The 24,812-nt window shown below is 40.2% G+C and overlaps 1 protein-coding gene across 23 annotated transcripts in view; it reads right to left on the bottom strand.

The window, feature by feature from the left end:
• Positions 1-24,812, bottom strand: part of Stacl (SH3 and cysteine-rich domain-containing protein) — a 182,620-nt gene that overhangs the window by 5,481 nt on the left and 152,327 nt on the right. For 2 of the 23 annotated variants that reach the window (XM_089736866.1, XM_089736887.1), the window contains 12 exons: positions 17,016-17,060; positions 15,789-15,904; positions 11,152-11,319; positions 10,605-10,703; positions 10,050-10,226; positions 9,699-9,824; positions 8,447-8,512; positions 7,582-7,713; positions 6,802-6,879; positions 6,207-6,349; positions 4,320-4,550; positions 3,100-3,276 (listed from right to left, as the gene is read on the bottom strand). In XM_089736866.1, coding sequence (XP_089592992.1) covers positions 3,133-3,276; positions 4,320-4,550; positions 6,207-6,349; positions 6,802-6,879; positions 7,582-7,713; positions 8,447-8,512; positions 9,699-9,824; positions 10,050-10,226; positions 10,605-10,703; positions 11,152-11,319; positions 15,789-15,904; positions 17,016-17,060 — 1,525 coding nt within the window. In that variant the 3' untranslated portion in view covers positions 3,100-3,132. The remainder of the gene's footprint in view (positions 1-3,099; positions 3,277-4,319; positions 4,551-6,206; positions 6,350-6,801; positions 6,880-7,581; positions 7,714-8,446; positions 8,513-9,698; positions 9,825-10,049; positions 10,227-10,604; positions 10,704-11,151; positions 11,320-15,788; positions 15,905-17,015; positions 17,061-24,812) is intronic. The other 21 variants (XM_089736870.1, XM_089736868.1, XM_089736867.1 and 18 more) reach the window with 21 other exon arrangements.

The following is a 24,812-nucleotide window of genomic DNA, read 5'->3' on the forward strand; positions in this document are numbered from 1 at the left end:
GGCGGCACGACATGAGAACCCTCTTGTCGTGGCCGTTGGAAACTACCCGATCCTGTAGACCGAATGGTAAACACAAGCCTTAGCAAGAGCAGTGCTTCGCAGAATCTACCACCGGATCGGAAACGCTACCCACTGAGACGATCCGGCGAGTAATTCAGTGAGCTGTGTCTATGGGTTAATTTACTCGTCGAGTCTTTCGTCGGTTGCGACGGTTTCGGCGAAGACGGTGACCGGTGCTTGCGGTACCTAAAAGCCCCGTTAATGGATCGGGAGGATCTGAATGAAGTGTCTTTTTTTATTTTTTATTTATTGCTTAGATGGGTGGACGAGCTCACATCCCACCTGGTGTTAAGTGGTTACTGGAGCCCATGGACATCTACAACGTAAATGCGCCACCCACCTTGAGATATAAGTTCTAAGATCTCAGTATAGGTACAACGGCTGCCCCACCCTTCAAACCGAAACGCATTACTGCTTCACGGCAGAAATAAGCAGGGCGGTGGTACCTACTCGTGCGGACTCACAAGAGGTCCTACCACCAGTAATTACGCAAATTATAATTTTGCGGGTTTCACTTTTATTACACGATGTTATTCCTTCACCGTGGAAGTCAATCGATTTGTTGAGTACGTATTTCATTAGAAAAATTGGTACCCGCCTGGGATTCGAACACAGGTGCATCGCTCAACACAAATGCACCGGACGTCTTATCTCTTAGGCCACGACTACTTCAAATAGGTTAGGACGACTGTTTAGGGCATGTTCAATAAGTTCAAGTTCAAGTTCATAATTCCGGGCATTCGTGTTGTGACTGATGTAATTTGTTCAAAACTTTTCAAAATTTGCATCGGCCTATACATTGACTATATTTAGTAATTTCTCAAGGACATTTAAAACGATGAAACGGTCACCTTCAAGATATCTTATTTCGCAGTAAGATATTCGTTCTGCATTATTATACGAGTATATTAACAATAACGTATCAATCAGTGCTTGTTCTAAATAACTTTTACTTGACAGCAAATAAAAAATACAAATCCTTTAATGTAACGTTACATATAAATATTGACAACATCGAACGAACATGGTACGATAGTATCTTGAAATTTTGTATTATTGCAGTTTTAAGGTTCGGACTATTTTGATAGACCACTGTAAATTTTATAATAGCACACCGTAATATATATACCTGCTGTATCTTTTTCAGAATTTCTGTGGATAAAACGTGTGTTTAGAAGAGATCGCTTTTAGTGATAAGACCGCCTATTGTATCTGGTTTTTGACTATTTTTAAATCTTATTTGTGTTTTGGTGTGCAATAAAGTATATTCTCTTTCTCTCTCTTTTTATTTGAAAACTGTGTAATCCAAACACGTAAATATTACGAATGAAAATCAAAAAATATATATAAAATATATATATTTATTAAATGAAATGGAAAATCGAACTCAACTAATATAAACATTTATAAGAAAAATGAAACTAAAAAAGATGCTACTGAAATTTATTTGACAACAAAATTAAATGTAAGTATATTATTCATTACTTTGTAAAAATACACCTATTAAACGCAGTCACGCTAAATAATTGATATTCAAGCTAATACGGTTGATGAACTGCTTCGGTTATTACCACAAGGCGACCTCGTAAAGGTCATGAAAATAATAGCAAAACAAATTGAAAATGAGTTCGCCAAATATAAACCATGAATTACATTAGTTTGCATGACTTTTTGTCGGAGCTATTGTTATTATTGTGAATTTTAACGATTCCTTGAAATAGCTTGTTTATTCGAGCAGACTATTATTTTAGAACAGCGTTGAAGATTAGGTAATTTGGTTACGTTTTTATTTTTAATTTTGTATTTGTCTTATTATCAACTAAGTGTTATGTAATGATTTTATTTATAATATATAAATAACAATATATAGTTAAGGTAAGTATAATTATAAGTATTAATTATAATTATAAGTCCTATAGGTTAAGGTAGTTTTGTTTTTATTTTATTCCGAAATTGTTTTTGTTGTTTTTATTTTGTTATTGTATTCCATGTGAAATGTTATTTTTAATGTAATATGGATGTAATATCTGAAGTAAACGAGATAAATAAATAAAATAAGTTTTAAAAGGAACGCTTCCGTTAATTTAACACTAGATGGACCCTAAGATCTATTTATCATACAGTAATTGAAAAACTTTCCAAATTTATTCCAGTCGAGGGTAAATAAGCGGGCGGTTCACCTAATTACATCTAGCTAACACATGTGGATAATAGAATTTGGTAACAGAAAAACCAAAGTTTATAGTTCAGTAGTTCATCGTGGTCTAAACTCTAAAGAATAAAACGTCTGATGTACTCGTAGCGACCGATGCGACACCCACTAAGTCTCTCGCCGGATCTTAAGACTCAGTGGTTCGGGATACCGATCCGGTGGTAGATTCTGCGAAGCACTGCTGCAGGGCTAGTGTTAGCAAATTCACTTAGATTGAGCCCGTGATCTCATTTACCAGTCCGAGCGTAGCTGAAATAGCTTCTAAGGCTACCCGCGAATAGGTAGGGAACTAAAGATATGACGACGTTGGTGTTTAAAGTCCCTTAGACAATTACAAATTTTGGTAAAGAAATACGTCCATGCCTCATGTTCACGAATCATCTCCACGATGAAGAATAGCATCGTGTAATAAAATCAACCCCAAAAAAAATTAATTTACGTAATTACAATACACTTGAGACATAGATATCAAGTCTTAAGGGTGGCGGTATTTACTGTATATAGGGTTAGTTAATAGTCAATTATACATATATGGTTGCAAATTGTATTAACCCATATTTTGGTGTTTCATCGTGTAGGCGACAATTTGTAAATAAATAATTAATATACCTTAAAAAATCAATTCTTAAAAAATGTAACTCCTATAAATTTATAAATAATCGAATCGGCTATATTATTAATATGTCGAATGCAATCTTTCTCAGTGTTGTCAGATACAGTCAGTACAGTCATGTGAAAATAGAAATGGATCATTTGATACCCGATTCATAAACAATACAACGTGTAATAATTAAGAAAAAATATTATATGTTAAAAATTATACATGCCTTCATTAAATCGAAGTTGGGCAGCCTGAAGCGTCACACCTCCTGAAGAAATTTAATTGGGCATACTCCCTGGCGATTGTCGCCAGATCTGATCATCACCATTCCGTCCACTTCGTCACCTACTTGGATCACGATTTGGTCACGGAGCAGCATCAGTCCATTGTCTCCGTCCGACACCTGGAGTTTGGAGTTGTCGGCACAAAGTTAATGTGTCATCTAATCTTTTAAAAATAATGCATTATGTTTGCATGGCACCTTTTGCAAAAGAACTGAGACTGGTACAGCTGTTGTTGGCAGTCCAAGAAAGGTTTATACTATTGCACTATTAATTTACGGTGGGTGGCGAGCAAATCGTATCAAAAAGTGGGCTTATGTTGTCTATAAGCGATAGTCTGATGGTAGGGTGTATCATAAGCTCGCTGGATCTGTACTTCAATATTTTCATGTCTCGGTGTGGATATGTATATTCAGACTTTTATTTATTGCTTAGCTTATGGTGGCCGGGCTCACGGTTCAATTGGTGTTAAATGATTCCACGAGTCCATGGACATCCACAACGTATATGCCACTACCCACCTTGAGACATGAGTTCTAAGTCTCAGTTTTACAGTACAACGGGTACTCCACTCTTCAAACAAAAACGTATGCTTGCGACTGTTTCACGGCAGAAATACGCAGGGTGGTGGTATCTACTCTGTGGGCTCACAGGAAACCCTACATAAGAAAATTATAATTTAGGTGGATTCTTCACCGTAGAAGTTATTCGTTAACATTTGTTAAGTACATATTTCATTAGAAAAAGTGGTACCTGCCTGCGAGATTCGAATTGATACGAATGCACTGGGCGTTTTAGGTCACGACAACTTCATACCGATGATCACTGTGGAGTAGCTCCTATAACCACTTAACATTAAGTTGATACTGATCAAAAGGAACAATGGCTATTAAACAAATACTGCTTGCTATAAGCCAAACGTGGGTAAATTATTTTTGTTACTCAAATGGAAGAAGCGACGAGTGCGATTTTCTGTTCAAAACAAAACTTTTATCAAATTATTAATACTAAATCCTATAGTGTAAAATGATTTAGTTGATTAATTATTCAGATACCGTAGAAAAAACTATGCAATAATTGCAAAACGGATAGAATTTTCTCTTTAAAAAAAAAGATAATTTTATGAACTCGTTTATTCAACTTGAATGTTGGTATAAAAACAAACCTGGAGATTATGGGTGACTTGAAGAGGTCTTTCACCGGCTTGCAATTTTGTGCAGTATTTAGATGGAAAATATCCAATCTTTCCCAAGCATTTTCCCTTCCACCAGTCAGGATCGGAGGTGTCGATGACGGTCACTTTGTAACCAGCTTTAAGATCTAATTCATCAGCATGGCGAGACTTGAAGTTGTATAGAATCACATACAGATTCGTTGGAAGAAGACGTTGATGTTTCTGAAAAAGTTGTTTTAACATACGTGATAAGTAGCAGTTTGGCTGTGCGCCTGGCAATACTGATAAATATCAGTGGCGGTTATCACCGAAAATCAGCAGTCCGTCAATTCGGACGCAGTCCAGGCGCAATAAAAATATTTTATGCAAGTTATTTTCATAATTAAGTTTTTTTTTTGGGAAATGTCAAGATAAATATTCATCGGGAATTATGAAGCACACGGGCATGAACCACCGCTGTCTCTGTTCCTGCTGCAAGGTAGATATACACGTCATTACAGATCCTCCTGATCCATTAACGGTGCTTTTAGGTACCACAAGCACCGATCACCGTCCTCGTCGAACCCGTCGCTTGCGTCGAAGGGCGAAGCTGAAATAGCCTCTCAAGGCTATCAGCATAGGTAGGTTTAAAAAAAAAGGCAGAGATGCGTTTCGTTTTGAAATAAAAACCGTTACACAGTACAATTTACAATGTTACATTAGGGCTGCGTGAACGTTTGAATGTCTATATCTCGTGTTGAATTTTTCGTTGCCTCTGAGAGCTTTTTTTTCCAAGATTTGTAAATTACATATTTTGTGTTTCAACCTTCGGTTTTAAAGTTGACGGAATTCACGTTGAGGTATCTATATCGGCAACAGCTTACCACTACGTATGTCGTGAATGCATCACTAAATCTACGACAATATATATATTTTTAATAAGCTTTCTCTTTTTTTACTTTTTGTTAGAAAAATAGTTTATGACATAAAAAAATATATTTGAAATTAATACTTTTCGTTTCGAAACTCAGCACGTTGAAATTGCACTGGAAAATAACCCATCATTCCAATTCCCGAGCCACCGAGAAGTGACTGTAAAAGTATTTTCTTGAATTATCCACTTCAGTTAGCAAATCGGTGAACTGGATATTTTGAAATTACAAATAGATAACTTTTAAATCGAGTATGTCATTCGAGCTCCCGCTTCGGAGCTCTAACACCTCAAATGCCTCACGTAATTGATTTTTTTGCTTACACCTTTAGCTTCTCACGAATTTCAGAGTTGAATATTTTATTATATTTTTCGTAAGTATTCGAAGTGTTATTTTCTTAATAAAAGCTCCAGTAATAGATATTTTCAGTGAAATCTGTACTCCTTTTTTAAATATCATAGCGACAGCTTATTAAACCGTAACCTGAATCGTTAATTGCCTTTTCTTCATCTTCATCAACAAGTGTCTTGATTAAAATAATATCTACACTAATTATAGTAATTCCCCTGCTATTAACCAGTCGTTTATAAAGTTATAGTAAAATCCCATACACGTCAATATCTGTCGTGGCTTATGCCACACATAGTGTTCCAATTGTTCGCACCCTTTGAATAACTCGTATCTCGTATGTCGTATCACTCTTGTCAGAGCGGTCGTGGTCGTCATCAAGCATCATTGTTGTGGGCAGATGTTATGCGCCTCACGAGCAATCGCCACTCCTCCCGGTTTGTGGTGAGCCTGGTACACTCATGCAAACAGCCGCCAACTACCGACTTGATCTGGTAGGTCCATCGCATGGGCACCCTTCCACGCGGTCTGGTGCCTTCTACTTTGCCCTGAACGACAAGGCGCTCTATGGACAAGTAGCAGTAATCTACAAATAATGAAATAATAAAAACAAACTCACGCTCTGTTGTTTAACTGGCGAAGGGCACGGACTTGCGCTGTTAGAAGACAGGCTTTTGTCCGGTTCGTCTGGCAATTCAACGCTGCTCATGCGACCTCCACGCGTATTCAATAGCTTCCTGCTATGTACCGGCGATGATGGAGCTACGACATTTTAATCGATATTCATTAATGCTGAAAATTTAAAAACAAACATGCACATGCAAATTGTCCGATAGCAACACAAACTAATTTATTTTTGGATAACAATAAAAATTCATTAAATACACAAATGTATTTCAATTGGGTCGTATACGTATAAGCATTAGTAATTTAATTTTTTTAAGATAAAATATATCTTTCATCACGGTTTCTTGTTCTCTGTACTTGAGAAATTATTCTCGAAAACATTTTTTTTTGTTACTAAATAACACAGGAAAACAATGTAGTACCGGTTACTTGGTTTTATCAAATTAATGAAAAACAAATAAAGCAAGCTTACTGAAGACAGGCTTGGAATAACAGACCGTTTTTGCTGGTCTATCTGTACGTTTCACAGAAGGCGGAAATTACATCACTGTTTTCCTGTTTTAGATTAATGACAATACGGAACGTACATGAACACGTGTATCTATGAACGAGGTGGTTACTTATTCTAGGAAAGCCATATCTCATGCAATTTGCTCTGCAGTAACCTAGAAAAATAAAACAAAACATAAAACTCATGCAAAAAAAAATACTTACGTCATAAACGCATTCAAAACAATACATTCGTAACAGATTTTTTTCTATCAGAATTCTCACCGTTGAAAGTTTTAAGAGTCTAAAGTGCCTATACACGATCTGCATTTAAATATTAGAAAGAAGAATGTCACCCATGTTTAATGTCAGCATTTTATAACTTTAAAAGAATTCGGAAATTAATCAGACAAGGAAACATCAAAAAGAAAGTGTCCGACAGTAGGCCGGTAAGTACCCGCCTATGTGCTAAAACAATACAATAAATTTCAAAACACACAAAAGCTAAGCCGAAGGGATTTTCTCTCTGGTAAACATCGCTTGTGCCCACAAAACTGCTCGACATCAAATACCCAAGTCCAAATAACGCTATTGTTATTAATCTGTTTTTAAGGTTACAAAAGAAAAAGTAGACTGTTGTGCGGTATGTTGATTCTCATAATAATATTCTGCGAAGAAAGGTCAGTCACGAACTTCCAACATTTTTGATGTGCTTAATTCACTATTGTACACGTCTGAACGTCGGAAATAAATCAATGATCGCGTCGCTGTTTGGGAGTTTGTGTTGATGTCCTTTCAATTCGATGTTTGAAGATTGAGTAAGTCATATAGCATTATTTTGTGGACTCGGGTAGTTTTATTACTGTATGTATTCGTACATAGGACACGGCTGCCCTGCGAGGGCTGTTGGTCTCGTGCTGGTCGACGCCTCAGCTCTCCACACTCTGGCGAGTCCAACGACAAGCTCTTCATCCTAAGGTTCAACTTTTGACGTCTCGGTGAATGCGGTGCTATAACATTTGACTCAATGTGAGCATGAGAACTTACCTAGATTACCATAATTCTTCAATTTGAATGTTAAGACTTATTCAATATTGAAATAGTATATTTTTGTGTGTAAAAGTGTTAAATTTGTTACTTAACAATATGTTGTCATATTTACGATTCGATAGTTAGAGGTAATTAAATAGATTTTCATGTGAGATTCATTTGAATGTACAACCTATTACGAAAAATAACTCATTTACTAAAATTCATTTCATCAAAGCTAACGCTAAATGTATGTTAGTACCTATATTGAAGACAAACAAAGTTCACTATGTTAAAAAATATTATATTATTGTAAGTAGGCAAACAATTTCCACCGCAACAGGGCTACATATAAAATTAAAATAATAGTTTATGTACAAGAACTACGACGAAAAAGTGCGAAAGCAGTGCAAATAAAAATATTAATAAATTTTAGTTAGAATAAGATACAGGATAGAAAAAGATGAAGTGTATAGAAGAAATTCCTATCCGAAATACGTGTGTGACTCCTCGCATTCTCGAATAATTGAATTTGATAATTATCGATGATAGCTACTGCGATATGAATTCTATGTTTCGGATGCAGCCTGTGATCAGTAATTTTAGATACAGTAAGACATGATTTCGTCTTATACATGAAATTTTCATTATTTTCATAATTGCTAACGTGTGGAGTTCTACGAGGGTCGTTTATTATGAAGACATTATTGGTACCAGGTAAGGGACTGGTGCGGTCAGCTTGCCTCAACATTTGGGCACTCTTCGAGTTCTTCATCGTACCTGTGTGGACAAGTAAACAGGAAACTAATCTGTAATTGTTTTGATACTATCACTAAATAGCCCCGAGGTAATGCCCTGAAATTAATGAGAGAGAAAAAAAATAATAGATAACGCCATAAAGTGAACAAACAAAACGAAACAAACAGAAAAGTCTTCGATAGTCGATTTATGAGAGTTCTAATTTCGTGTTGGATAACAATATTTTCCGTGGCGCGTGATTTAGTTTTGTTTTAAGTATTAAGAGATTCGTGAAACGTGATACGATAGTTGCTGAGTTCTGGGTTGAGAAGGCTGCGGGTAATTTGGTGCAAGTGAAGAGGAATAACGAGTGTCTGTTCGTATATCATCGCCAAAAAACGACATGCAGTTAGGGGCACGCTCGGAAAGCCATGCATCACTTACATCAAAACGCTCTCTCGGAGGATGTAATACGCGAATAATTAAAAATCAGTGCTAAATGGTAATCAGAAAAAAAATGTTGCTCAGATTTAACTTTTATTACAATAACATTTTACATATCACAGTACGCGGGGCGCTTCGGGGTAAATTTTATAAAAGTATAAACAAGACATCCGTGAAGCGGTTCTCTAGAACGAATTACACTACCGCGTTGCGTGCACTGCCCTGTCATGGGCGGGACTCATTTAATGACATCGTTCCCGACGGACCGAATTATATATTTATCATTTTTTCTTGCGAACGCTTGCTGTGGACTTGAGAATTGAAGGTGGTGGATCACCATTTTCGTTAACGAAACATAAGGGCTGTCCGAAAGGTCTCGTTGTCGTCTGCTCCGATTCTGCAAAAATAATGTGCGAACAAAACAAAATAAATGAAATGAATAAAAAAAAAATGAAACAAAAACAGTAACGTACAGCACTTCACACGAAAGAATGTATTTAAGTATGATTGGGTTCGGGAAGTTCGATCGCGGTTGTCCATTCCTGTGACAGAACCTTTAGGCAGGATAGGTTCAAGCATCTAAGGTTTTTCCGAGCTTCGTCTAGTTCAATCCTATATTCTAAACTAACACTGCAATCGCGAAACTGAACATAAAATAACATAAAATACTGAACACACAAAGTGACACAAACAAAAACGTTGCACCGTGACCCAGCAGGAGGACTGGACAAACAAAGCCGTGAGACGACTAGAGCGATGCGCTACGGCAGCCGTGGGCGCGTACTTTCCGGTAGAGAAATTGATCGGTGTTGAGGAGAGCCGCGACGAGACCGTGAGCCCCACATCGATAAACTCTTGACTCCGGCGAAGAGCCTCCGCCGCACGCCGCCGTCAGGCCGCATCGCCGCGCCTACCGACAAGCAGCGCTCAGTACCGACCGCACCCCGCCCCCGCCCTGCGCCCGCGACTATACGATGCGTGCAAAAAACAATTCGACACTACTGAAAACGAGTGATTTGAGTAAAGCTGCCGGACGGCCGTCACGCGCCTCGACCGAGCGAAGGACGGCGCGGCGGCCGGCGGCCTACGGCGCGACTCGAGCGAGAAGCGATCGAGCTCGGGTGCGGCGCCAGACCTGAGCTGGAAGAGAGAGGCTGGGGTGCGACAGCCAGTCCGGCGGACGGCCTCGCCGGCGACCGCGCCGCGGGACACTCCTCCGGCGCCGACACGCGCACTACGGGCCCCCCGCCGCCCGGCTTCGATATTTCGTTGGCGCGCTTCAGAACTTGGTAGGTCTGATCCACTTCCTCCTCTGAGTATCGAAATTCGATTAGATCAGGATCGCGATTACGAATGTGGTCACCTAGTACATGTATGGCGAATATGTTTCGTTCGTTAGACCTATAATATTGCTTATGATACATTTACACAGAATCTAAAGTGGCTAGACTGAATTAGTTACTGTTAAACAGATTTGGTAAATCGTAAAGTAATCAATACAATGTTTTAGTTCTAACAAGGCGAGGTTGTGTACACGAGTTGCGCTAATGGTTGTTTGCAGCCGTTAGTGAGTGAGGTTTTGTACAATTATCAAGTTTGTGGGGTATCACTTTTAGTACAATGGTTACAATGTTAGTATAGTCGAACGCTTCGGGAGGTTGCACGGGGTCACTCTGGACTCATACTGTACCCTCGTCACAGAAGCTATCAAAATCATCATCGAACTCGACAGATTTCTTGAATGAAATCTTGGTGAGTCTCTGTCCTGGCAGCCACCCGTCTTCCGCTCCTGGACAACGTGAATTAAGCATCTGATTGTGTTAGCTGTAGCTCGTGTATATTAGTATGAAATTGCATTGTTAATGATGACCTTAAAGGCAAATGTAAAATTGTATGGTATAATATTTTAAAGTGGTAGTTTTGTTTTCAGTAAATTTGAAGTTTTCATGAATATTTTTTTTTACCTTGTGTCTTAGAATCGTTATCAGACGATAGTGTGTTATTTAAATGAAATGTACATAATGAGGATAAAACTTACCACGACTTCGGATTGCATAATTATCAGTAAAAACGAACGAAAAGTATTCAGTGATTAATTTTAGTTTCTATTTTATATTGACTTTCAACATCTCGGTTCAAATATTTACACCTAATGATAGTCGAAAATTTACCTTAAGTATGTAGCGAGTGTTGTTTGATACATATGCGTATTAATAATGATGGTCAATGAGGCTTACTTTCATCTTCGAATGCAGTCTCTTGAACTCTGTGAGACTCGATTTCGGAAGTGCTTTTCTGTCTGCGCAAGAGTCGGGACTTTGTTTGGCATTTGCCTACTTGTGGCATACAATCTGTATGGACGTTCATTTTGCATAAACGGCAACGCAGACCTTGTCTGGTGTGACCTAAGAACAATAAAATTGATTGTAAGCCCCCTATTGTTTTCTCATAAGTCGTTTGTTAACACGAATGTATTGAAGTCGTCATGGCCTAAAGGATAAGACGTCCGCTGCATTCGTATCTAGCGATGCAACGGTGTTCGAATCCCGCAGGCGGGTACCAATTTTTCTAATGAAATACGACTTATAAAATGTTCACGATTGACTTCCACGGTGAAGGAGTAACGTCGTGTAATAAAAATCAAAAACTCGCAAAAATTACGCGTAATTACGGGTGGTAGGACCTCTTGTGAGTCCGCACGGTTAGGTCCGCACCACCCCGACTATTTCTGCCGTGAAGCAGTAATGCGTTTCGGTTTGAAAGGTGGGGTAGGCGTTGTAACTATACTGAGACCTTAGAAATTTAGAACTTATATCTCAAGGTGTGTGGCTCATTTACGCTGTAGATGTATATGGGCTCCAGTAACCGCTTAACACCAGGTGGGCTGTGAGCTCGTCCATCCATATAAGCAATAAAAAATAATAAAAAACTGGAGAAAAAAGGCAATGAAGTACAATGTGATGCTCAACGTTTAAATAGTTCTGAAATAACTCGTTACGAACAGATTGTCGAGCTTCGAACAATGAACGAGCAGCCGCTGACAAATTTTAATTCGATTAAATTCGCGCATAAGTTCGCGCGCGTCGGCATCAATCAAAGTCTTGTTTTGAAAACTGGAGTGGCAGGAATTGTTTAACTACTCAGTGACCTAAAACTGTTGGCAGTTAATGCACGGTGAAGACTCAAGATCGGAAAGTTTTAGAACCTCTTTCATAATTATCGCTAAATTCGTTAAAAAGCACCGGATCATAATAGAAAAATCGTGATTTGACTTTTAATAAATATTTTGTTACCTTTACGTACGTATTCTTACAAAGGAGCTGTGGGCTTCCAAAATAAATCTTAGAGTACAATATTTATCCTTTTAAATTAATTTGAAGACGAATGAGAAATATACAACGTCAATAGGACTCTTGAAAGGCATGATATCATTATTTTTGACAATAATATTGTAATAAGTTACTAAAATAAAACACAGGACAAGTTTTTCATTGTATTAATAATTTCGCTTACACACCCAAAATCTTTGTAATTTATGACGAATATATTATTGACACCTCTCAGGATTTTTTTATTTTTATTATTTGATGAATTTCTCTTTAAACTGAGGTATCAAATAAACTAAGCCTGTTCAACGTTTTCTTTAGGCGTTGACATTACTTTAAAGGAATATTTATAAAAAACAATAATATTGAATTTAAAAGAAATATCTCTTAAACTGCTCTTAAAAAGACAGCGTCACTCGGGATGATTTTGAAGCCTTTAAGGATTCTAACGAGGCCTCGCGTACCTGAATCTGTTGAAGTATATAAAAGTCACGGTGGAAAGAAACTCGCATACATAAGCCCTGGAAACATTACGGTATTTTTTCGGGCAGTCTAACATATTCCAATGTGAACGCAATCGCCCAAGTTGAGATGTAAATTGAAAACATGATTATATTGTAATAACGTCCACCTACTACCCCAGCTACTCAAAAACAGGCATTCATTAATGCTGCTTAAGGATTTACGGAATCAATAGGCAACATGGGTGTATTGCCTGTATATTACCTGTACGGGTTTGAAAATTAAAATACGGCCTACCTTCACTAAAACAAGTTAAACACGTAATTTTTAAGCATACGGGTGTGAAGAAACCACGCCCGTAATTAAACCACGAATTAACTACTAGTTGTAGCAAATGAAAAATCAAAACTTTTAACCTATATATATAAAAATGAATTGCTGTTCGTTAGTCTCGCTAAAACTCGAGAACGGCTGGACCGATTTGGCTAATTTTAGTGTTGAATTATTCGTAAAAGTCCAGGGAAGGTTTAAAAGGTAGATAAATATGAAAATGCTCAGAATTGAATAAAAATATCATAATTTTTTTCCTTTGATGTGTGGGGACACATCAAAGTGGACACACAAAATCGGACGGATTATTTTTGATTTATAGATTGAGGCACCACGAAGTCTGCCGGGTCAGCTAGTTATAAATAAATAATAATAAAAACAAAATGTGTGCAATTCCCACGTGGCAGAAGTGAAACCTTCCAAAATTCAAATACAATTATCCTAAACGTCTTAAGTATGTGTAAAATTTTGTCATTAGTAAATAATTGTAAGGTAGCGCCCTCTGTGAATTGATATTTTAATTTCACGTATAATCCTAAATTAAAATTCACTACAAGAGCTTTCATACACACGTTAGTATTAAAAAATATCACAGATGGCGCTATAGTATGTATATTTCTGTCTCATTCTTTGCTGGCTTCATCCTACACATTTTTGTATTTGTGTCTCTTACCTGTCGTTTTTTCCGTTGCAACTGGTTTGAAATCACAACGATTCTAAAGAAGTTTTCACTTCAAAATAAAAAATTCTGTGATATGCCAGTGCATATCTTAGTTTTCACAAAAATCAGTAGGCATATTATTATGTATAGTCACTATAACGCTGTGAATTCATATAATTAAAGAATTCTTGTCATTCTTAGTAGGATTAGTAATGAAGAAGTTGTTTTTTGTACGTTTACGTGTTGTTGATATTTGTAGTTTTATTTGTTCGTTTTGTTGAAATTTGATACGTTAGAAAATTGCCTCGAGAATATGCGATGAAGGAAAATTGAGATATGGCACGTGCTTAGTCGATTTTGCTACGACATTATAATATCGATTGCGCGGGCTGTACCACCACAAACACGAACGCAGCCCGAGTGTTATTTGTTTTGTGATCAAATTATGAATTTAACAATATTCTATAGCTTTATCAAGATATATTAATCTTAGCGTGTCAATATGTACCTGATTTTTTGTAAATGTTTTGACTAAGAAAGCTATTTTGGTTTTTATTAATTATTGATGGCAAGACTTATTGAGATTCTACCACCATTCTGCCGCGAAGTAAAAATTCTTTTTCGTTTGAAGCATGGAAAATTCAAAAGCTGTTTACTGTAAATATTGAGAACTGTGATGGTTTTCTAGCAAATATTTTGTAGAATAAATGGAAAGATCGGTTTTAGAATCTTATTAACTGCATCATCTAAGTTTTTTTTTTTATGATTGATGGATTACTGGTAGCCTGGAGGCCTTTCCAGTTTCACCAGGACAGGTGGGCGAGCAAAGGCTCAGCCAGCAGGGGTGGGATTTGCTAACAGCTACCCAAGCGCCTCCGAAGGAGACCTAACAGCTCAAGAGCAGCTGCTTCGCGAATGAATCTACTACCGGATCGGAATCGCGACCCGCTGAGAAGATCCGGCGAGAAACTCAGCGAGCTGATTCATGGGTTAGGTTGCACGGCGAACTCTTTGTCGAGTTTGACGAGTACGGTTACCGGGGTCCCTAAGCCTGCTCCTAGTGTTAGAGCTGAAGGCGTCTAATGCAAAGGTTATTGCATCTGATGGATCCGTAAGGACGTGTATCATCTAAGTAGCCTACTATAGTAAAGTATGAAAACCGCGTAATAAACTTATAAAATATTTAACTTTATTAATTTCGTTGCTATCTTAAAAAAACATTGTAATTATAAATCCTCCGAAGAGCTGAAAACAGAAATAAAATAATCGGATTTGTACGCGATTAAGGACTTTATCTGGGGCTACCAAAGTAGTCTCTAATTAGAGATTTTAGAACAAAGACTTTTATCGGTACAATACTTTTTGTGGGTTTCTTACATGTAACACGAATCTTGAAATACTTCAGCTGATTCTCGTAACATATAATTTGAAAAAACAAACTCACGATATGTTTATAAAATTGATCAATCGTTAAAAATGCTTTTCCTATTGATATTTATTTTTCAATATTAGTAAAACAAACTTTATTATTACTATTATGTATTTGACTTGAACGAAACAAGGACTTCATTGCACCTCTCACTTCTAATATTAAAATGTATTTCCGAGGGTATTTAAGATGTTGCCAAAGTTGGTAGATATTCGAGAAAAAAAATTGGAAACGAAGACTTAAATAGCCGAATCTTTATAACAAAGAAACCGACGCCTATTGGACTTCAAATACGACTTCTGGTATCATAGTCTAGATCGCCAACAAATTTATTAGTTGGGTGTGTTCCTAACAACAACAATAGGTACTGAGCTTATGTCAAAAACTTCTTGTTATAAAAAATTTTGAATGTACTAGCTGACCCGGCAGAGTTCGAAGTGCCTCAATCGATAAATAAAAGACAAATCAAGGGGACACATCAAAGGAAAAACAAAATTGTTTGTTTTTATATAATTCCGAGCTTTTTTATATTTTCTCACCTTTTAAGCCTTCCCTGGACTTCCGCGAATAATTCAAGACCAAAATTAGCCAAATCGGTACAGCCGTTCTCGAGTTTTAGCGAGACTAACGAACAGCAATTCATTTTTATAAATAGAGATTACTTACCTCGTAGCACTTGTGAACATACATCGCAAGGTGTGATTTTTTTGTATGTATATTCTTGGAAATTGTGTGCCTCGGAATCTCCTGAACGCATAGATTCGCGCGCCGCACCATTTCTCCTACGAAATAAAATATTTTAATTATATAATTTTGTAGGTAGTTTCTATATTATTGCAAAAACTAACTATTACAAATTTATTATAGTTATTGTTTTCAATGGTTTCAAAATCGAAATTACGGAACACAACATAAATCGTCTTGTCGCATTAAAACTGTATAATCTCAAAACTTATTTAATTTTACACGAGAGTGTTTTAAAGGTTGATTGATGATTTTTTGTGTTTGATGATGAAAGGTTGATTGATGTTTTTAATATTAATCATCTTTGCAACATTTATTTTTTACCAGTTACATTATCTGTCTTTTAAAGTAAGATAAAATTATGTATTCATTTTGTTAATAGTAGTCAAATAATAGATAAACGAAAAAAATAATTAAATCTAAACTACGCTCTTTTGACAGTATTTACGAGAAAAATACCTACTGGTGATACCAAATGATTCCGCATATTAACTCAATTTCGAATATTTTAGGAAATCGTACACTTTTAATGCGAAAAGACGAAATGTGTATTTGCGTCATCCATAGAAATAAGGCAGACTACAAATGGAGACATTTAGAATTCATCGATAAATTGATCGTATGTGGTTGCATGTGTAAAACACGACAGCGAAATTAATCGATGGCGTCCAAGGTTAAGGTGAGACGCCGTTGACCAAGTCGGCGGTGGTAATCGTTTACCTACCAACATTAGCACAAAAGTAATCACAGGCCTTAATGGGCTTCGTTTAATTAACGTTCTTCTAGAAATGTCATGAACTGTCTCTAACAAAGAATTTTCACTTAATTAAAACCAACAACCAGAATACAAAGCGACATCAGCAGATTTTTAAGAAACGCGAACTTAATCGAAAGCGAGCGAGTGAGCGAATTTAATATAATTAAAGGGCATTTCGGGAACGTTGCCTTTGCCTTGAAGCTTGGTGTAGCGGAATAAAGCCGGTGAACATTAAAACTACTTAAAATATTGTGTGGTACAGAAACATGCTATATTTGAGTGTACTTGCTAAGTGAGAAAGGATGAGTAAGTAGTTTCAGGGGCATGTATCGAGGATAGTAGCACATTTATCAGTTCGTGTCACAAATCTCACACCTACAGGGCACAATTACCTCATCGCCATAACCGTTGACACAGCGTGGTACATTTGATTTTTTCTTAATGATGCAAAAAGAGAGAAATAACAACATGAACAAAACACCAAAATCGTGACAATTTATAAAATAGACAAAGTATTGCAATTACATTCTGTGATGTATCGATGTGTGGATTGAAATTGAAATGAATAAAGAATATTCGAATCAACAACATAAGGCTTCACTAGTAGGTATGTACATTATTTAAATCCACCTGTCAAAAATCGAGGTCATCACAGAGTACCAATAAATTTGATTAATATTGTAAGAGATTCAATTAGTACCAGTTGGATTTATTGCAATTATTATATTATATTCTTTGAGTTTATTTTGAATCTCTCACAAATAGGCACAAGTGATTAAAATGAATATCTTACAATGATACAAACACAGAAATGTACGTGTAAAACCTGTAAAGCAAAATATTACACACTTCATAATTTGAATTAATAGCGTGGTGTAAACTGAACTAGTTAAATATTGTGATACAAAGATACACAAAGTACATTACGCCACCGAGAACGCAATTCGAAGACATATTATTATGTATATACAATTAAAATTAGCTTCCTTCTTGCTGGAATCACAATTTGACTGAAGGCACCGGTAGGCATCGTGATCGTCTGTAGCAATGTGAATACTTACTCCCTAGGATATTCGATCATAGTCTTAATCTTAGTCTTAGTCTTAATCTTTGTCCTGAAAGTCGTTCGTGAGCACGTGTTAAGTGTATATTTCCTTAGAATAAAATTACCTGCGTTATTTGAACTCCGTTATAATCACATCGTTTGATTCAAGCACACCGGACGTCTTATCTTTTAGACTACAATAACTTTGACGTCATTGTGGCGACTTTAACGATTCGGTGAACTTTACCTACTAGTGAATAAGGGTATTTTTTTTGTAAAAGTTAGGCCGTAATCAAAACTGTCTACGTCGTAAATGTATACGGCGTATAGTCGAGACTAGATTCCTGGCTCAGTAGGACTATCTAATTTTGATTAAACGTGTATGCGCTGCAATGGAAATTGTGTCATGTGTAGGAGTCAAGTTGTATGGAATTTTCACGTTAGTGTCTACTATTAGTAAGGATTGTAGTCGCAATTTCTCAAAGACAGCGGAATTTAAAATTCGGTATAAAATTGAAAATAAATATAAACCACGACTACGTCCGATTTTGAGTTTGTATTAGTTGAGCCTGCAGCTCATGATGTACACGGGGAATTGTCGCTATTCGATTCCATTGACATCACATATGCTTACCTTGCAATGCTTACCTTGAGACTTGTGGTTTCAAGCCTCAAAAGATTTGCTATACGGCTATCCTACCCTAAAAACTGTTACGAGTGAATGCTAAACTAGAAAAATATGTAGGACGGTGGTATCCACAGTGTAGGTTAACATTATGTCCTATCGCTGGAAAAATTGGGAAAGTTGTGTGAAATAAGTAGTAAGAATTAGGGTAGTAGAAGTAAATTGAAGAGAAGATGTTGGATGTGTTAAGAAAATATGGTAGCAACAGCTAGCGGCTATGAGGCTATTGCGACTCGTTCCTTTAATGAATAGTCAGACGTTTATCGGTGCAGAATCCTCTAAAACGTGGGACATCAAAGAGTTTCTGTAAAAATATTTTACGAAAAGTCAAATCTAGCGTACGGCTTCGTTTGTTTCGAGCAAATATTTTAACTCTTGTATGCATCTCGTTATCTTCAGTTCAAAGACTATGCAGTGTGCAAGTTAAATCGTCTGATTTTGTTGAATACCTACCCTACCTATTGAATCTATATAAGTATATTAATACGTGAAGCAAAAACGTTGTATCCCTTTTTACGAAAATTTCGCGGACGGAGGAGTATGAAATTTTCCACACTTATAGAGAATATGGAGAAGAAGTGCACAATGCAATTCTTTTTTTTTAATTATGCATTAAATTAATAAAAAAAACATCACACGCACTACCATGTATTTGACACACACTTATATACTCTTACATACACACATACTATTTGTTTACTGTCAAACTTTTGTTATTGCTTAGAGTCTGTGGTCAAATTGAGAACAGATTACTTAATATGGTTTATCATTAATTTTATTTGTATAGTGTAGTCTTGGCGAAATCTGTGATTATAGAAATATAATAAATAGTCTTTGTCTCTTTGACAATAGAACCATAATGATGTTCAAACTTATAATTTCAGTTAATTATAGTCGAATTTCGACTACTGCGGGACCACTAGTACCTTTTAAATTTTTTTTTTTTTTTTTTCTCCTACCTATGCTGATAGCCTTGAGAGGCTATTTCAGCTTCACCCTAACGTTAGTAGGTGAGCTCGCGGGGCTCAACCGGAGAGTTGCTAACACTGACCCTAGCAAGAGCAGTGCTTCGCAGAATCTACCACCGGATCGGAAACGCGACCCACTGAGAAGATCCGGCGAGAAACTCAGTGGGCTGTGTCTATGGGTTAGTTCGCTCGTCGAGCCCTTCGTCGCAAGCGACGGGTTCGACGAGGACGGTGACCGGTGCTTGTGGTGCCTAAAAGCACCGTTAATGAATCAGGAGGATCCGTAATGACGTGCTTTGGGCGACGTCGACGGTTTACCATTCGGTCTACTGGGTCGGGTATGTAATTTCCAGCGGCTACGATGAGAGGGTTCTCATGTCGTGCCGCCTTCTCAAAATGGCGCAGCGATGCCGACTGTAGATACTTACTAAAAGAGTCGAGCTCCAGGTCGTCGTGGAGATCCACATTCCTAAGGAACCAAGGCGCTCCGACGGCTATCCTGCAGAATCGTGATTGAATAACCTGAAGGGATTTCAAGTTGGTGCGGGCTGCGTGAGCGAACACTACGCTTGCATACGTCATGACGGGGCGTATACAAGTTTTGTAGAGAGTTACCTTATTGCGGAGGGACAGTTTGCTTCGACTACAAAGCATTGGATAGAGTCGTCCTAGAATAAACGCGGCGCGGTCGCGTACCGTTTTTATATGGGGACGGAATGTCATCCCTCTGTCGAGGGTGACGCCTAGATATTTGACCTTCGAGACCCACGGAATGGGCTGGCCAAAGAGAGTGATGGGACTAACGGCGGAGGTGTTTGCGCGCCTACTACGGAGTGGGATGCTCGAAGTGATGTTCGGAGGGCGACCCCTTTTGAAGAGCACCGCTGCGCTTTTCGTGGGGTTGATGTCTATTCGCCACTTCCGGAACCACTGTCCCATGGTGGCTACTGCGATCTGGAGTCGCCGATGAAGCAGCGACATCTTCCTACACGAGTAGTAGATAGCCGTGTCATCGGCGAAGAGCGCTAGATGGGTCTCCGGAGACCGGGGTATATCATTGATATACAAACTAAATAATAACGGGGAGAGCGCGGAGCCTTGCGGGACTCCGGCGGTCAGTTGACGGGGACGAGAACGAGTTCCCTCTACTCGATATCGAAACGAACGGTTCGACAAGAAGTCTCGTATGATGAGCACGAGTCTGTCTGGCACTCCCATGTTGTACAGTTTATAAATTAAACCGTTGTGCCAGACTTTGTCGAACGCCTTCGCGATGTCGAAGAAGAGGGCGCCGGTCGGGATTTGTTTACGCCTATTTAGTCCTATCAGAATGTGCTCCGTGAGGCGGTGCACTTGTTGTACGCACGAGTGTTTAGAGCGGAATCCGAACTGTTCGTCAATGAGAATTTTGTTCGCGGTAACAAAATCCCAGAGGCGTTTCCTAAGGAGCCGTTCGTAAATTTTTCCTATCGTCGAGAGGAGACTAATCGGACGGTAACTAGAAGTTTCGTTTGTCGGTTTGCCCGGCTTATGTATACCGATAACGTCCGCTTCTTTCCACACCGCGGGAAAGATGCAGTGCGTCATAGCGGCATTTAAAATTGTAGCCAACATTGCTATCAGTTGGACTGGCAAAAATTTTAGCGCGCGGTTGTGGATGCCGTCGGAGCCGGGTGCCTTCCTAGGTTGGAGGTTGTGGATCGCGTCTCTAACTTCGTCAGTGGTAATGGGGGGTAACGCGTCCGAGGGCGGCAGGGAAGCTCTGCGCTCGACCTCCCTGTCGACTAACTCGGTGTGTTCGGGGTCCGCGTGTTGAGTGCTGGTGGTGCACTGCTCTTGCAGTGCATCGGCCAGCAGCTCAGCCTTGTCATCGTCATCGAATGCCGGTGGTTGGCCTGAAGGGCGTACGAGGGGAGGCATAGTAGCGGTAGTTTCGGATTTGAGAGTCCTAGCTAGTCGCCAGTATGCTTGGTGGGAGGGCGCGAGTTGTTCTAAATAACTATGCCAATTATCGTTACGCGCGTCGCTTAAGCGGGAGTGGACTTCGCGTTGTAGACGACGCATCCGAATCCGGTTTGAATGCGTGGGAAGACGATCGTAGGCCCGGATTGCCGCGTTCCTAACTCTTAAGAGATTCCTAAGATCGGGGGACAGTCTGATGCGGTGGAAGCTGTCCTCCACATCGACTTCTTTAGAAGATCTAATGATCGCGGAAGATATGTGATCGGTAATGATGTTTATGGATTCGACGGTGTCCTCGGGGGATAGATTCGAATCCGGGCCGTAAGGGAGGATTGGCGGAGCGGTGTCGGCTAGGCACGTGCCCAGCTTATTCCAATCCACCATGGTCCTCGTAACAGTGACTGGGTTGTGGGGGCGACCGAGCTGCATAACGACAGGTCGGTGGTCTGAGTCGAGCTCTGACATTGCTTCGATGGAACGCAAGCGCAGAGTTACGTTCCTAAGCAATGCCAGGTCTATAGTGCTCGGACGGAGCGCGATGTTATACGGATAACATGTTGGAGTTGGGGGACCGACTATTTCAAAGGTGAGGTCGTCTATAAACGCGTCGAGACGCCTACCGTTAACGTTAGTACGATGGCAGTTCCACCTAGTGTGGTGGCAATTTAAATCGCCTGCCAGGATGACGGAGTCTCCCATGCCGAACAGTGACTCGATGTCACTGCTCAGAAGGGGCTTGTCCGGGGGGAGATAAACGGATGCGATGACGATCGGCTGGTGTCCCGTCAGCGAGATACGGCACACTGACGCCTCGATATGTGAGAGCGAGGGAGTATCGAGAGGGACAACGTGCAGGGCCCGCCTATAGTAAATGGCAGTCCCGCCTTTGGAGGCGGTGAGTCTGTCATTCCTAACCATGACGTAATTCGCGACTTTCGGGTCGCGACGCGAGGGCTTCAGACAGGTTTCCTGCACTAATAGAATATCTACAAGATTATCGCGGAGGAATTCGAAAATTTGATCGCGTTGCCGCGCGAGTCCGTTAGCATTGTAGAATGCTAACGTAAGGGAATACGGTTTTTCTCTACCTTTTTGCGCCATTGGTTACCGGTAAAGATTTTATAACGTACGCGACACGGACTCGTAAACGTCCATGTGATCGAAAGCGGCCGCGAGCCGCTGTTCGGGGGTTACCGACCTACGTATCGCGTCTGCGAACGATCGCAGACGGTCGAAGTTGACCGCGGTGACGAAGTCACGCACGAGCGCGAAGTCGTTGGCGGCAGAGGGTTGCGGGGGACGGAACGCGGGCGCGGGGCGAGGTGCGAGCAGGGGCTGGGGCGCGGGGCGTGTCACGAGCGGGGGCGGGGGTGCGGTTTCCGTTCCCGCCTTCGTATACGGCAGCGGTTTTTTCCACGCCGACACCGTGGGAACTGCAGCCGGCACGAAGGCGGGTTTCGGCACTGAAGGCGCCGAAGTCTTTGGGCCGACGGTTCGGGGGGCTGGGTGGGTCGGACGTTTTCGCGGAGCCCTAGGACATCCACGGTAGTTCGCGGGGTGCCCTTGCTTAAGGCATAGGACACAGCTTGGAGGTTCGGTCGCGGTTTCCCTAACACGCGAGCAATCTAGTGTGGCGTGGTCGCCGAGGCACTTTACGCAGCGGGGGCGCGCGTGGCAATTACGAGCCGAGTGGCCGTAAAGCTGACATCGGTAGCACTGCCCGGGAGTGCCACGCTTATGGGGGGCTTCGATCGAGATCCCGGATAGGCCGCAAATTGTCGTGAGACATGCGATCTTCTTTTTGGCCTCCGGGGTGGGTTCTAACGCCACGAGTATCATATTATAGGGCTGTTTGCCCCGCCCGCTGTGCATCCGGTGCACACTAACTATCGGGAGGGCCTGAGCGGTCAGATCCTCCTTAACATAGTCTATGTCCAACTCCTTGGGGACTCCGCGTACTACTACGCGGAGCTCGCGGTCCTCCTGAAGAGCATAGGTGTGGAAACCTATGTTCTCCTTTCGGAGGTATGCTGAGAGGGCCCTATGGTCGCCCGGCGTTGCGACCTTGATCTGAATCCCATGCGCGACGTTACGCGCATGGGTGTAGTTGATTTTATTTGCCTGAAGGGCCTGGGAAACGCGGTTCCACGCAGTTTTTTCCTGGAGAATCAGCGGGGGCGGGGCAGCTGCTTTAGGAGCGGGCGCGGGCTTGGGACGCGGCGGCGGGGTTACGCGGCGAGCGGAGTCCGACTCCGGTGTCACGACTACCTGCGGGCGGGAGGCGGTCGCGGATTTTGTCTGCTTCGTCGTGGAGCTCCGGGACTCCACGGCGCGAGTACGCTTTTTACCGCGCGTTACGGTTTGGAACCCATCCGAAGTTCCAGGCTGAGGGCTTGACGCGGATTCGAAATCCATCTCCGATTCGGTATCGGAGCCTGAACTCGAAACAATCGAGGTCGCGACGGACGAAGCGCGAGATGACGTAATCGACGCGGGCGCGGGGGTGGGGGTAGCGTTAGGCGCTACGTGAGCCGCATCGTGGGAACGTGCGCTCGAACTTGACGCGGCGGCGGGGGGCGCGCGGCGTGCCTCCGAGGCACGGTTGAGAAACGCGGCGACGGACGCGGGGGGAGAGGGATTGCCACGAGAGGCCCTATACCTAACATACTCGGCCCTAATTGTCGGGTACCTTTCCCGGAGGAACCCGACAAAATCCCTGTCACTGATCCCTTTTAAATGTGCAATTTAATTCAATTTATATAGTAATTTATTAAGACTAAATTGCTAGTTACAAATTATCCGACAGTGTAATCGGATTTCCAGAAGCACTATTAAAAGAAGCTCTACATGATTTTGTGCAAGTTCTCGTTATAATAATCTTGTTTGTGTATTGCGTCTAATAGTTTTACATTATGTAATACGAAATTCGTTGTTGGCGTACTGTTTGTGTATAATACGCCAGTTTCAGATCTAGCTTCCTTTTGTTCGTGATTACAGACTATCTGGTTCATTCAATTTCGGCGACATGTCGATCGTTCAGACAGCACAACGCCTTTCCAATCTAGTCGATATTCGTGTACACACCTACAATGTCTCGTGTATATATATATAAAGATATATTGGTATTGTTTGTATTTTGAGTCATTTGTTTTCGCTGTTTCGTATGTTACCATCACTCACGGTCAGCACGTATATGCGTTGTCCTTCGATTTAGCTTTTGATATATATTTAAACAAAAATTTATGTATATATATGGGTCGCTAAGCCTTTGATTCGATTTTGATAAGACTTGGTTCAATTATTATTTGCTATTCAGGGAAGGTCTTTGTAATAGTATGAACGTAAGATAAGAGCTACGTGAGTTCTTTCCAGTTATCGATATATTTTTTTAAAATCAGAACGCGTCCGGGTTTCAGTAGTTATTAATAACATTTATATAATTTGCTTATGGATTAAGGAAACTGCTTAGAAAATAATTTTAAACACGGTTATGTAGGAATAATAATTAAACCGATTATAACAAGTTTTT

The sequence above is a fragment of the Bombyx mandarina genome, chromosome 22, assembly GCF_030267445.1.
Source record: "Bombyx mandarina strain Sakado chromosome 22, ASM3026744v2".
In the NCBI taxonomy this organism is placed as follows: Eukaryota; Metazoa; Arthropoda; class Insecta; order Lepidoptera; family Bombycidae; genus Bombyx; species Bombyx mandarina.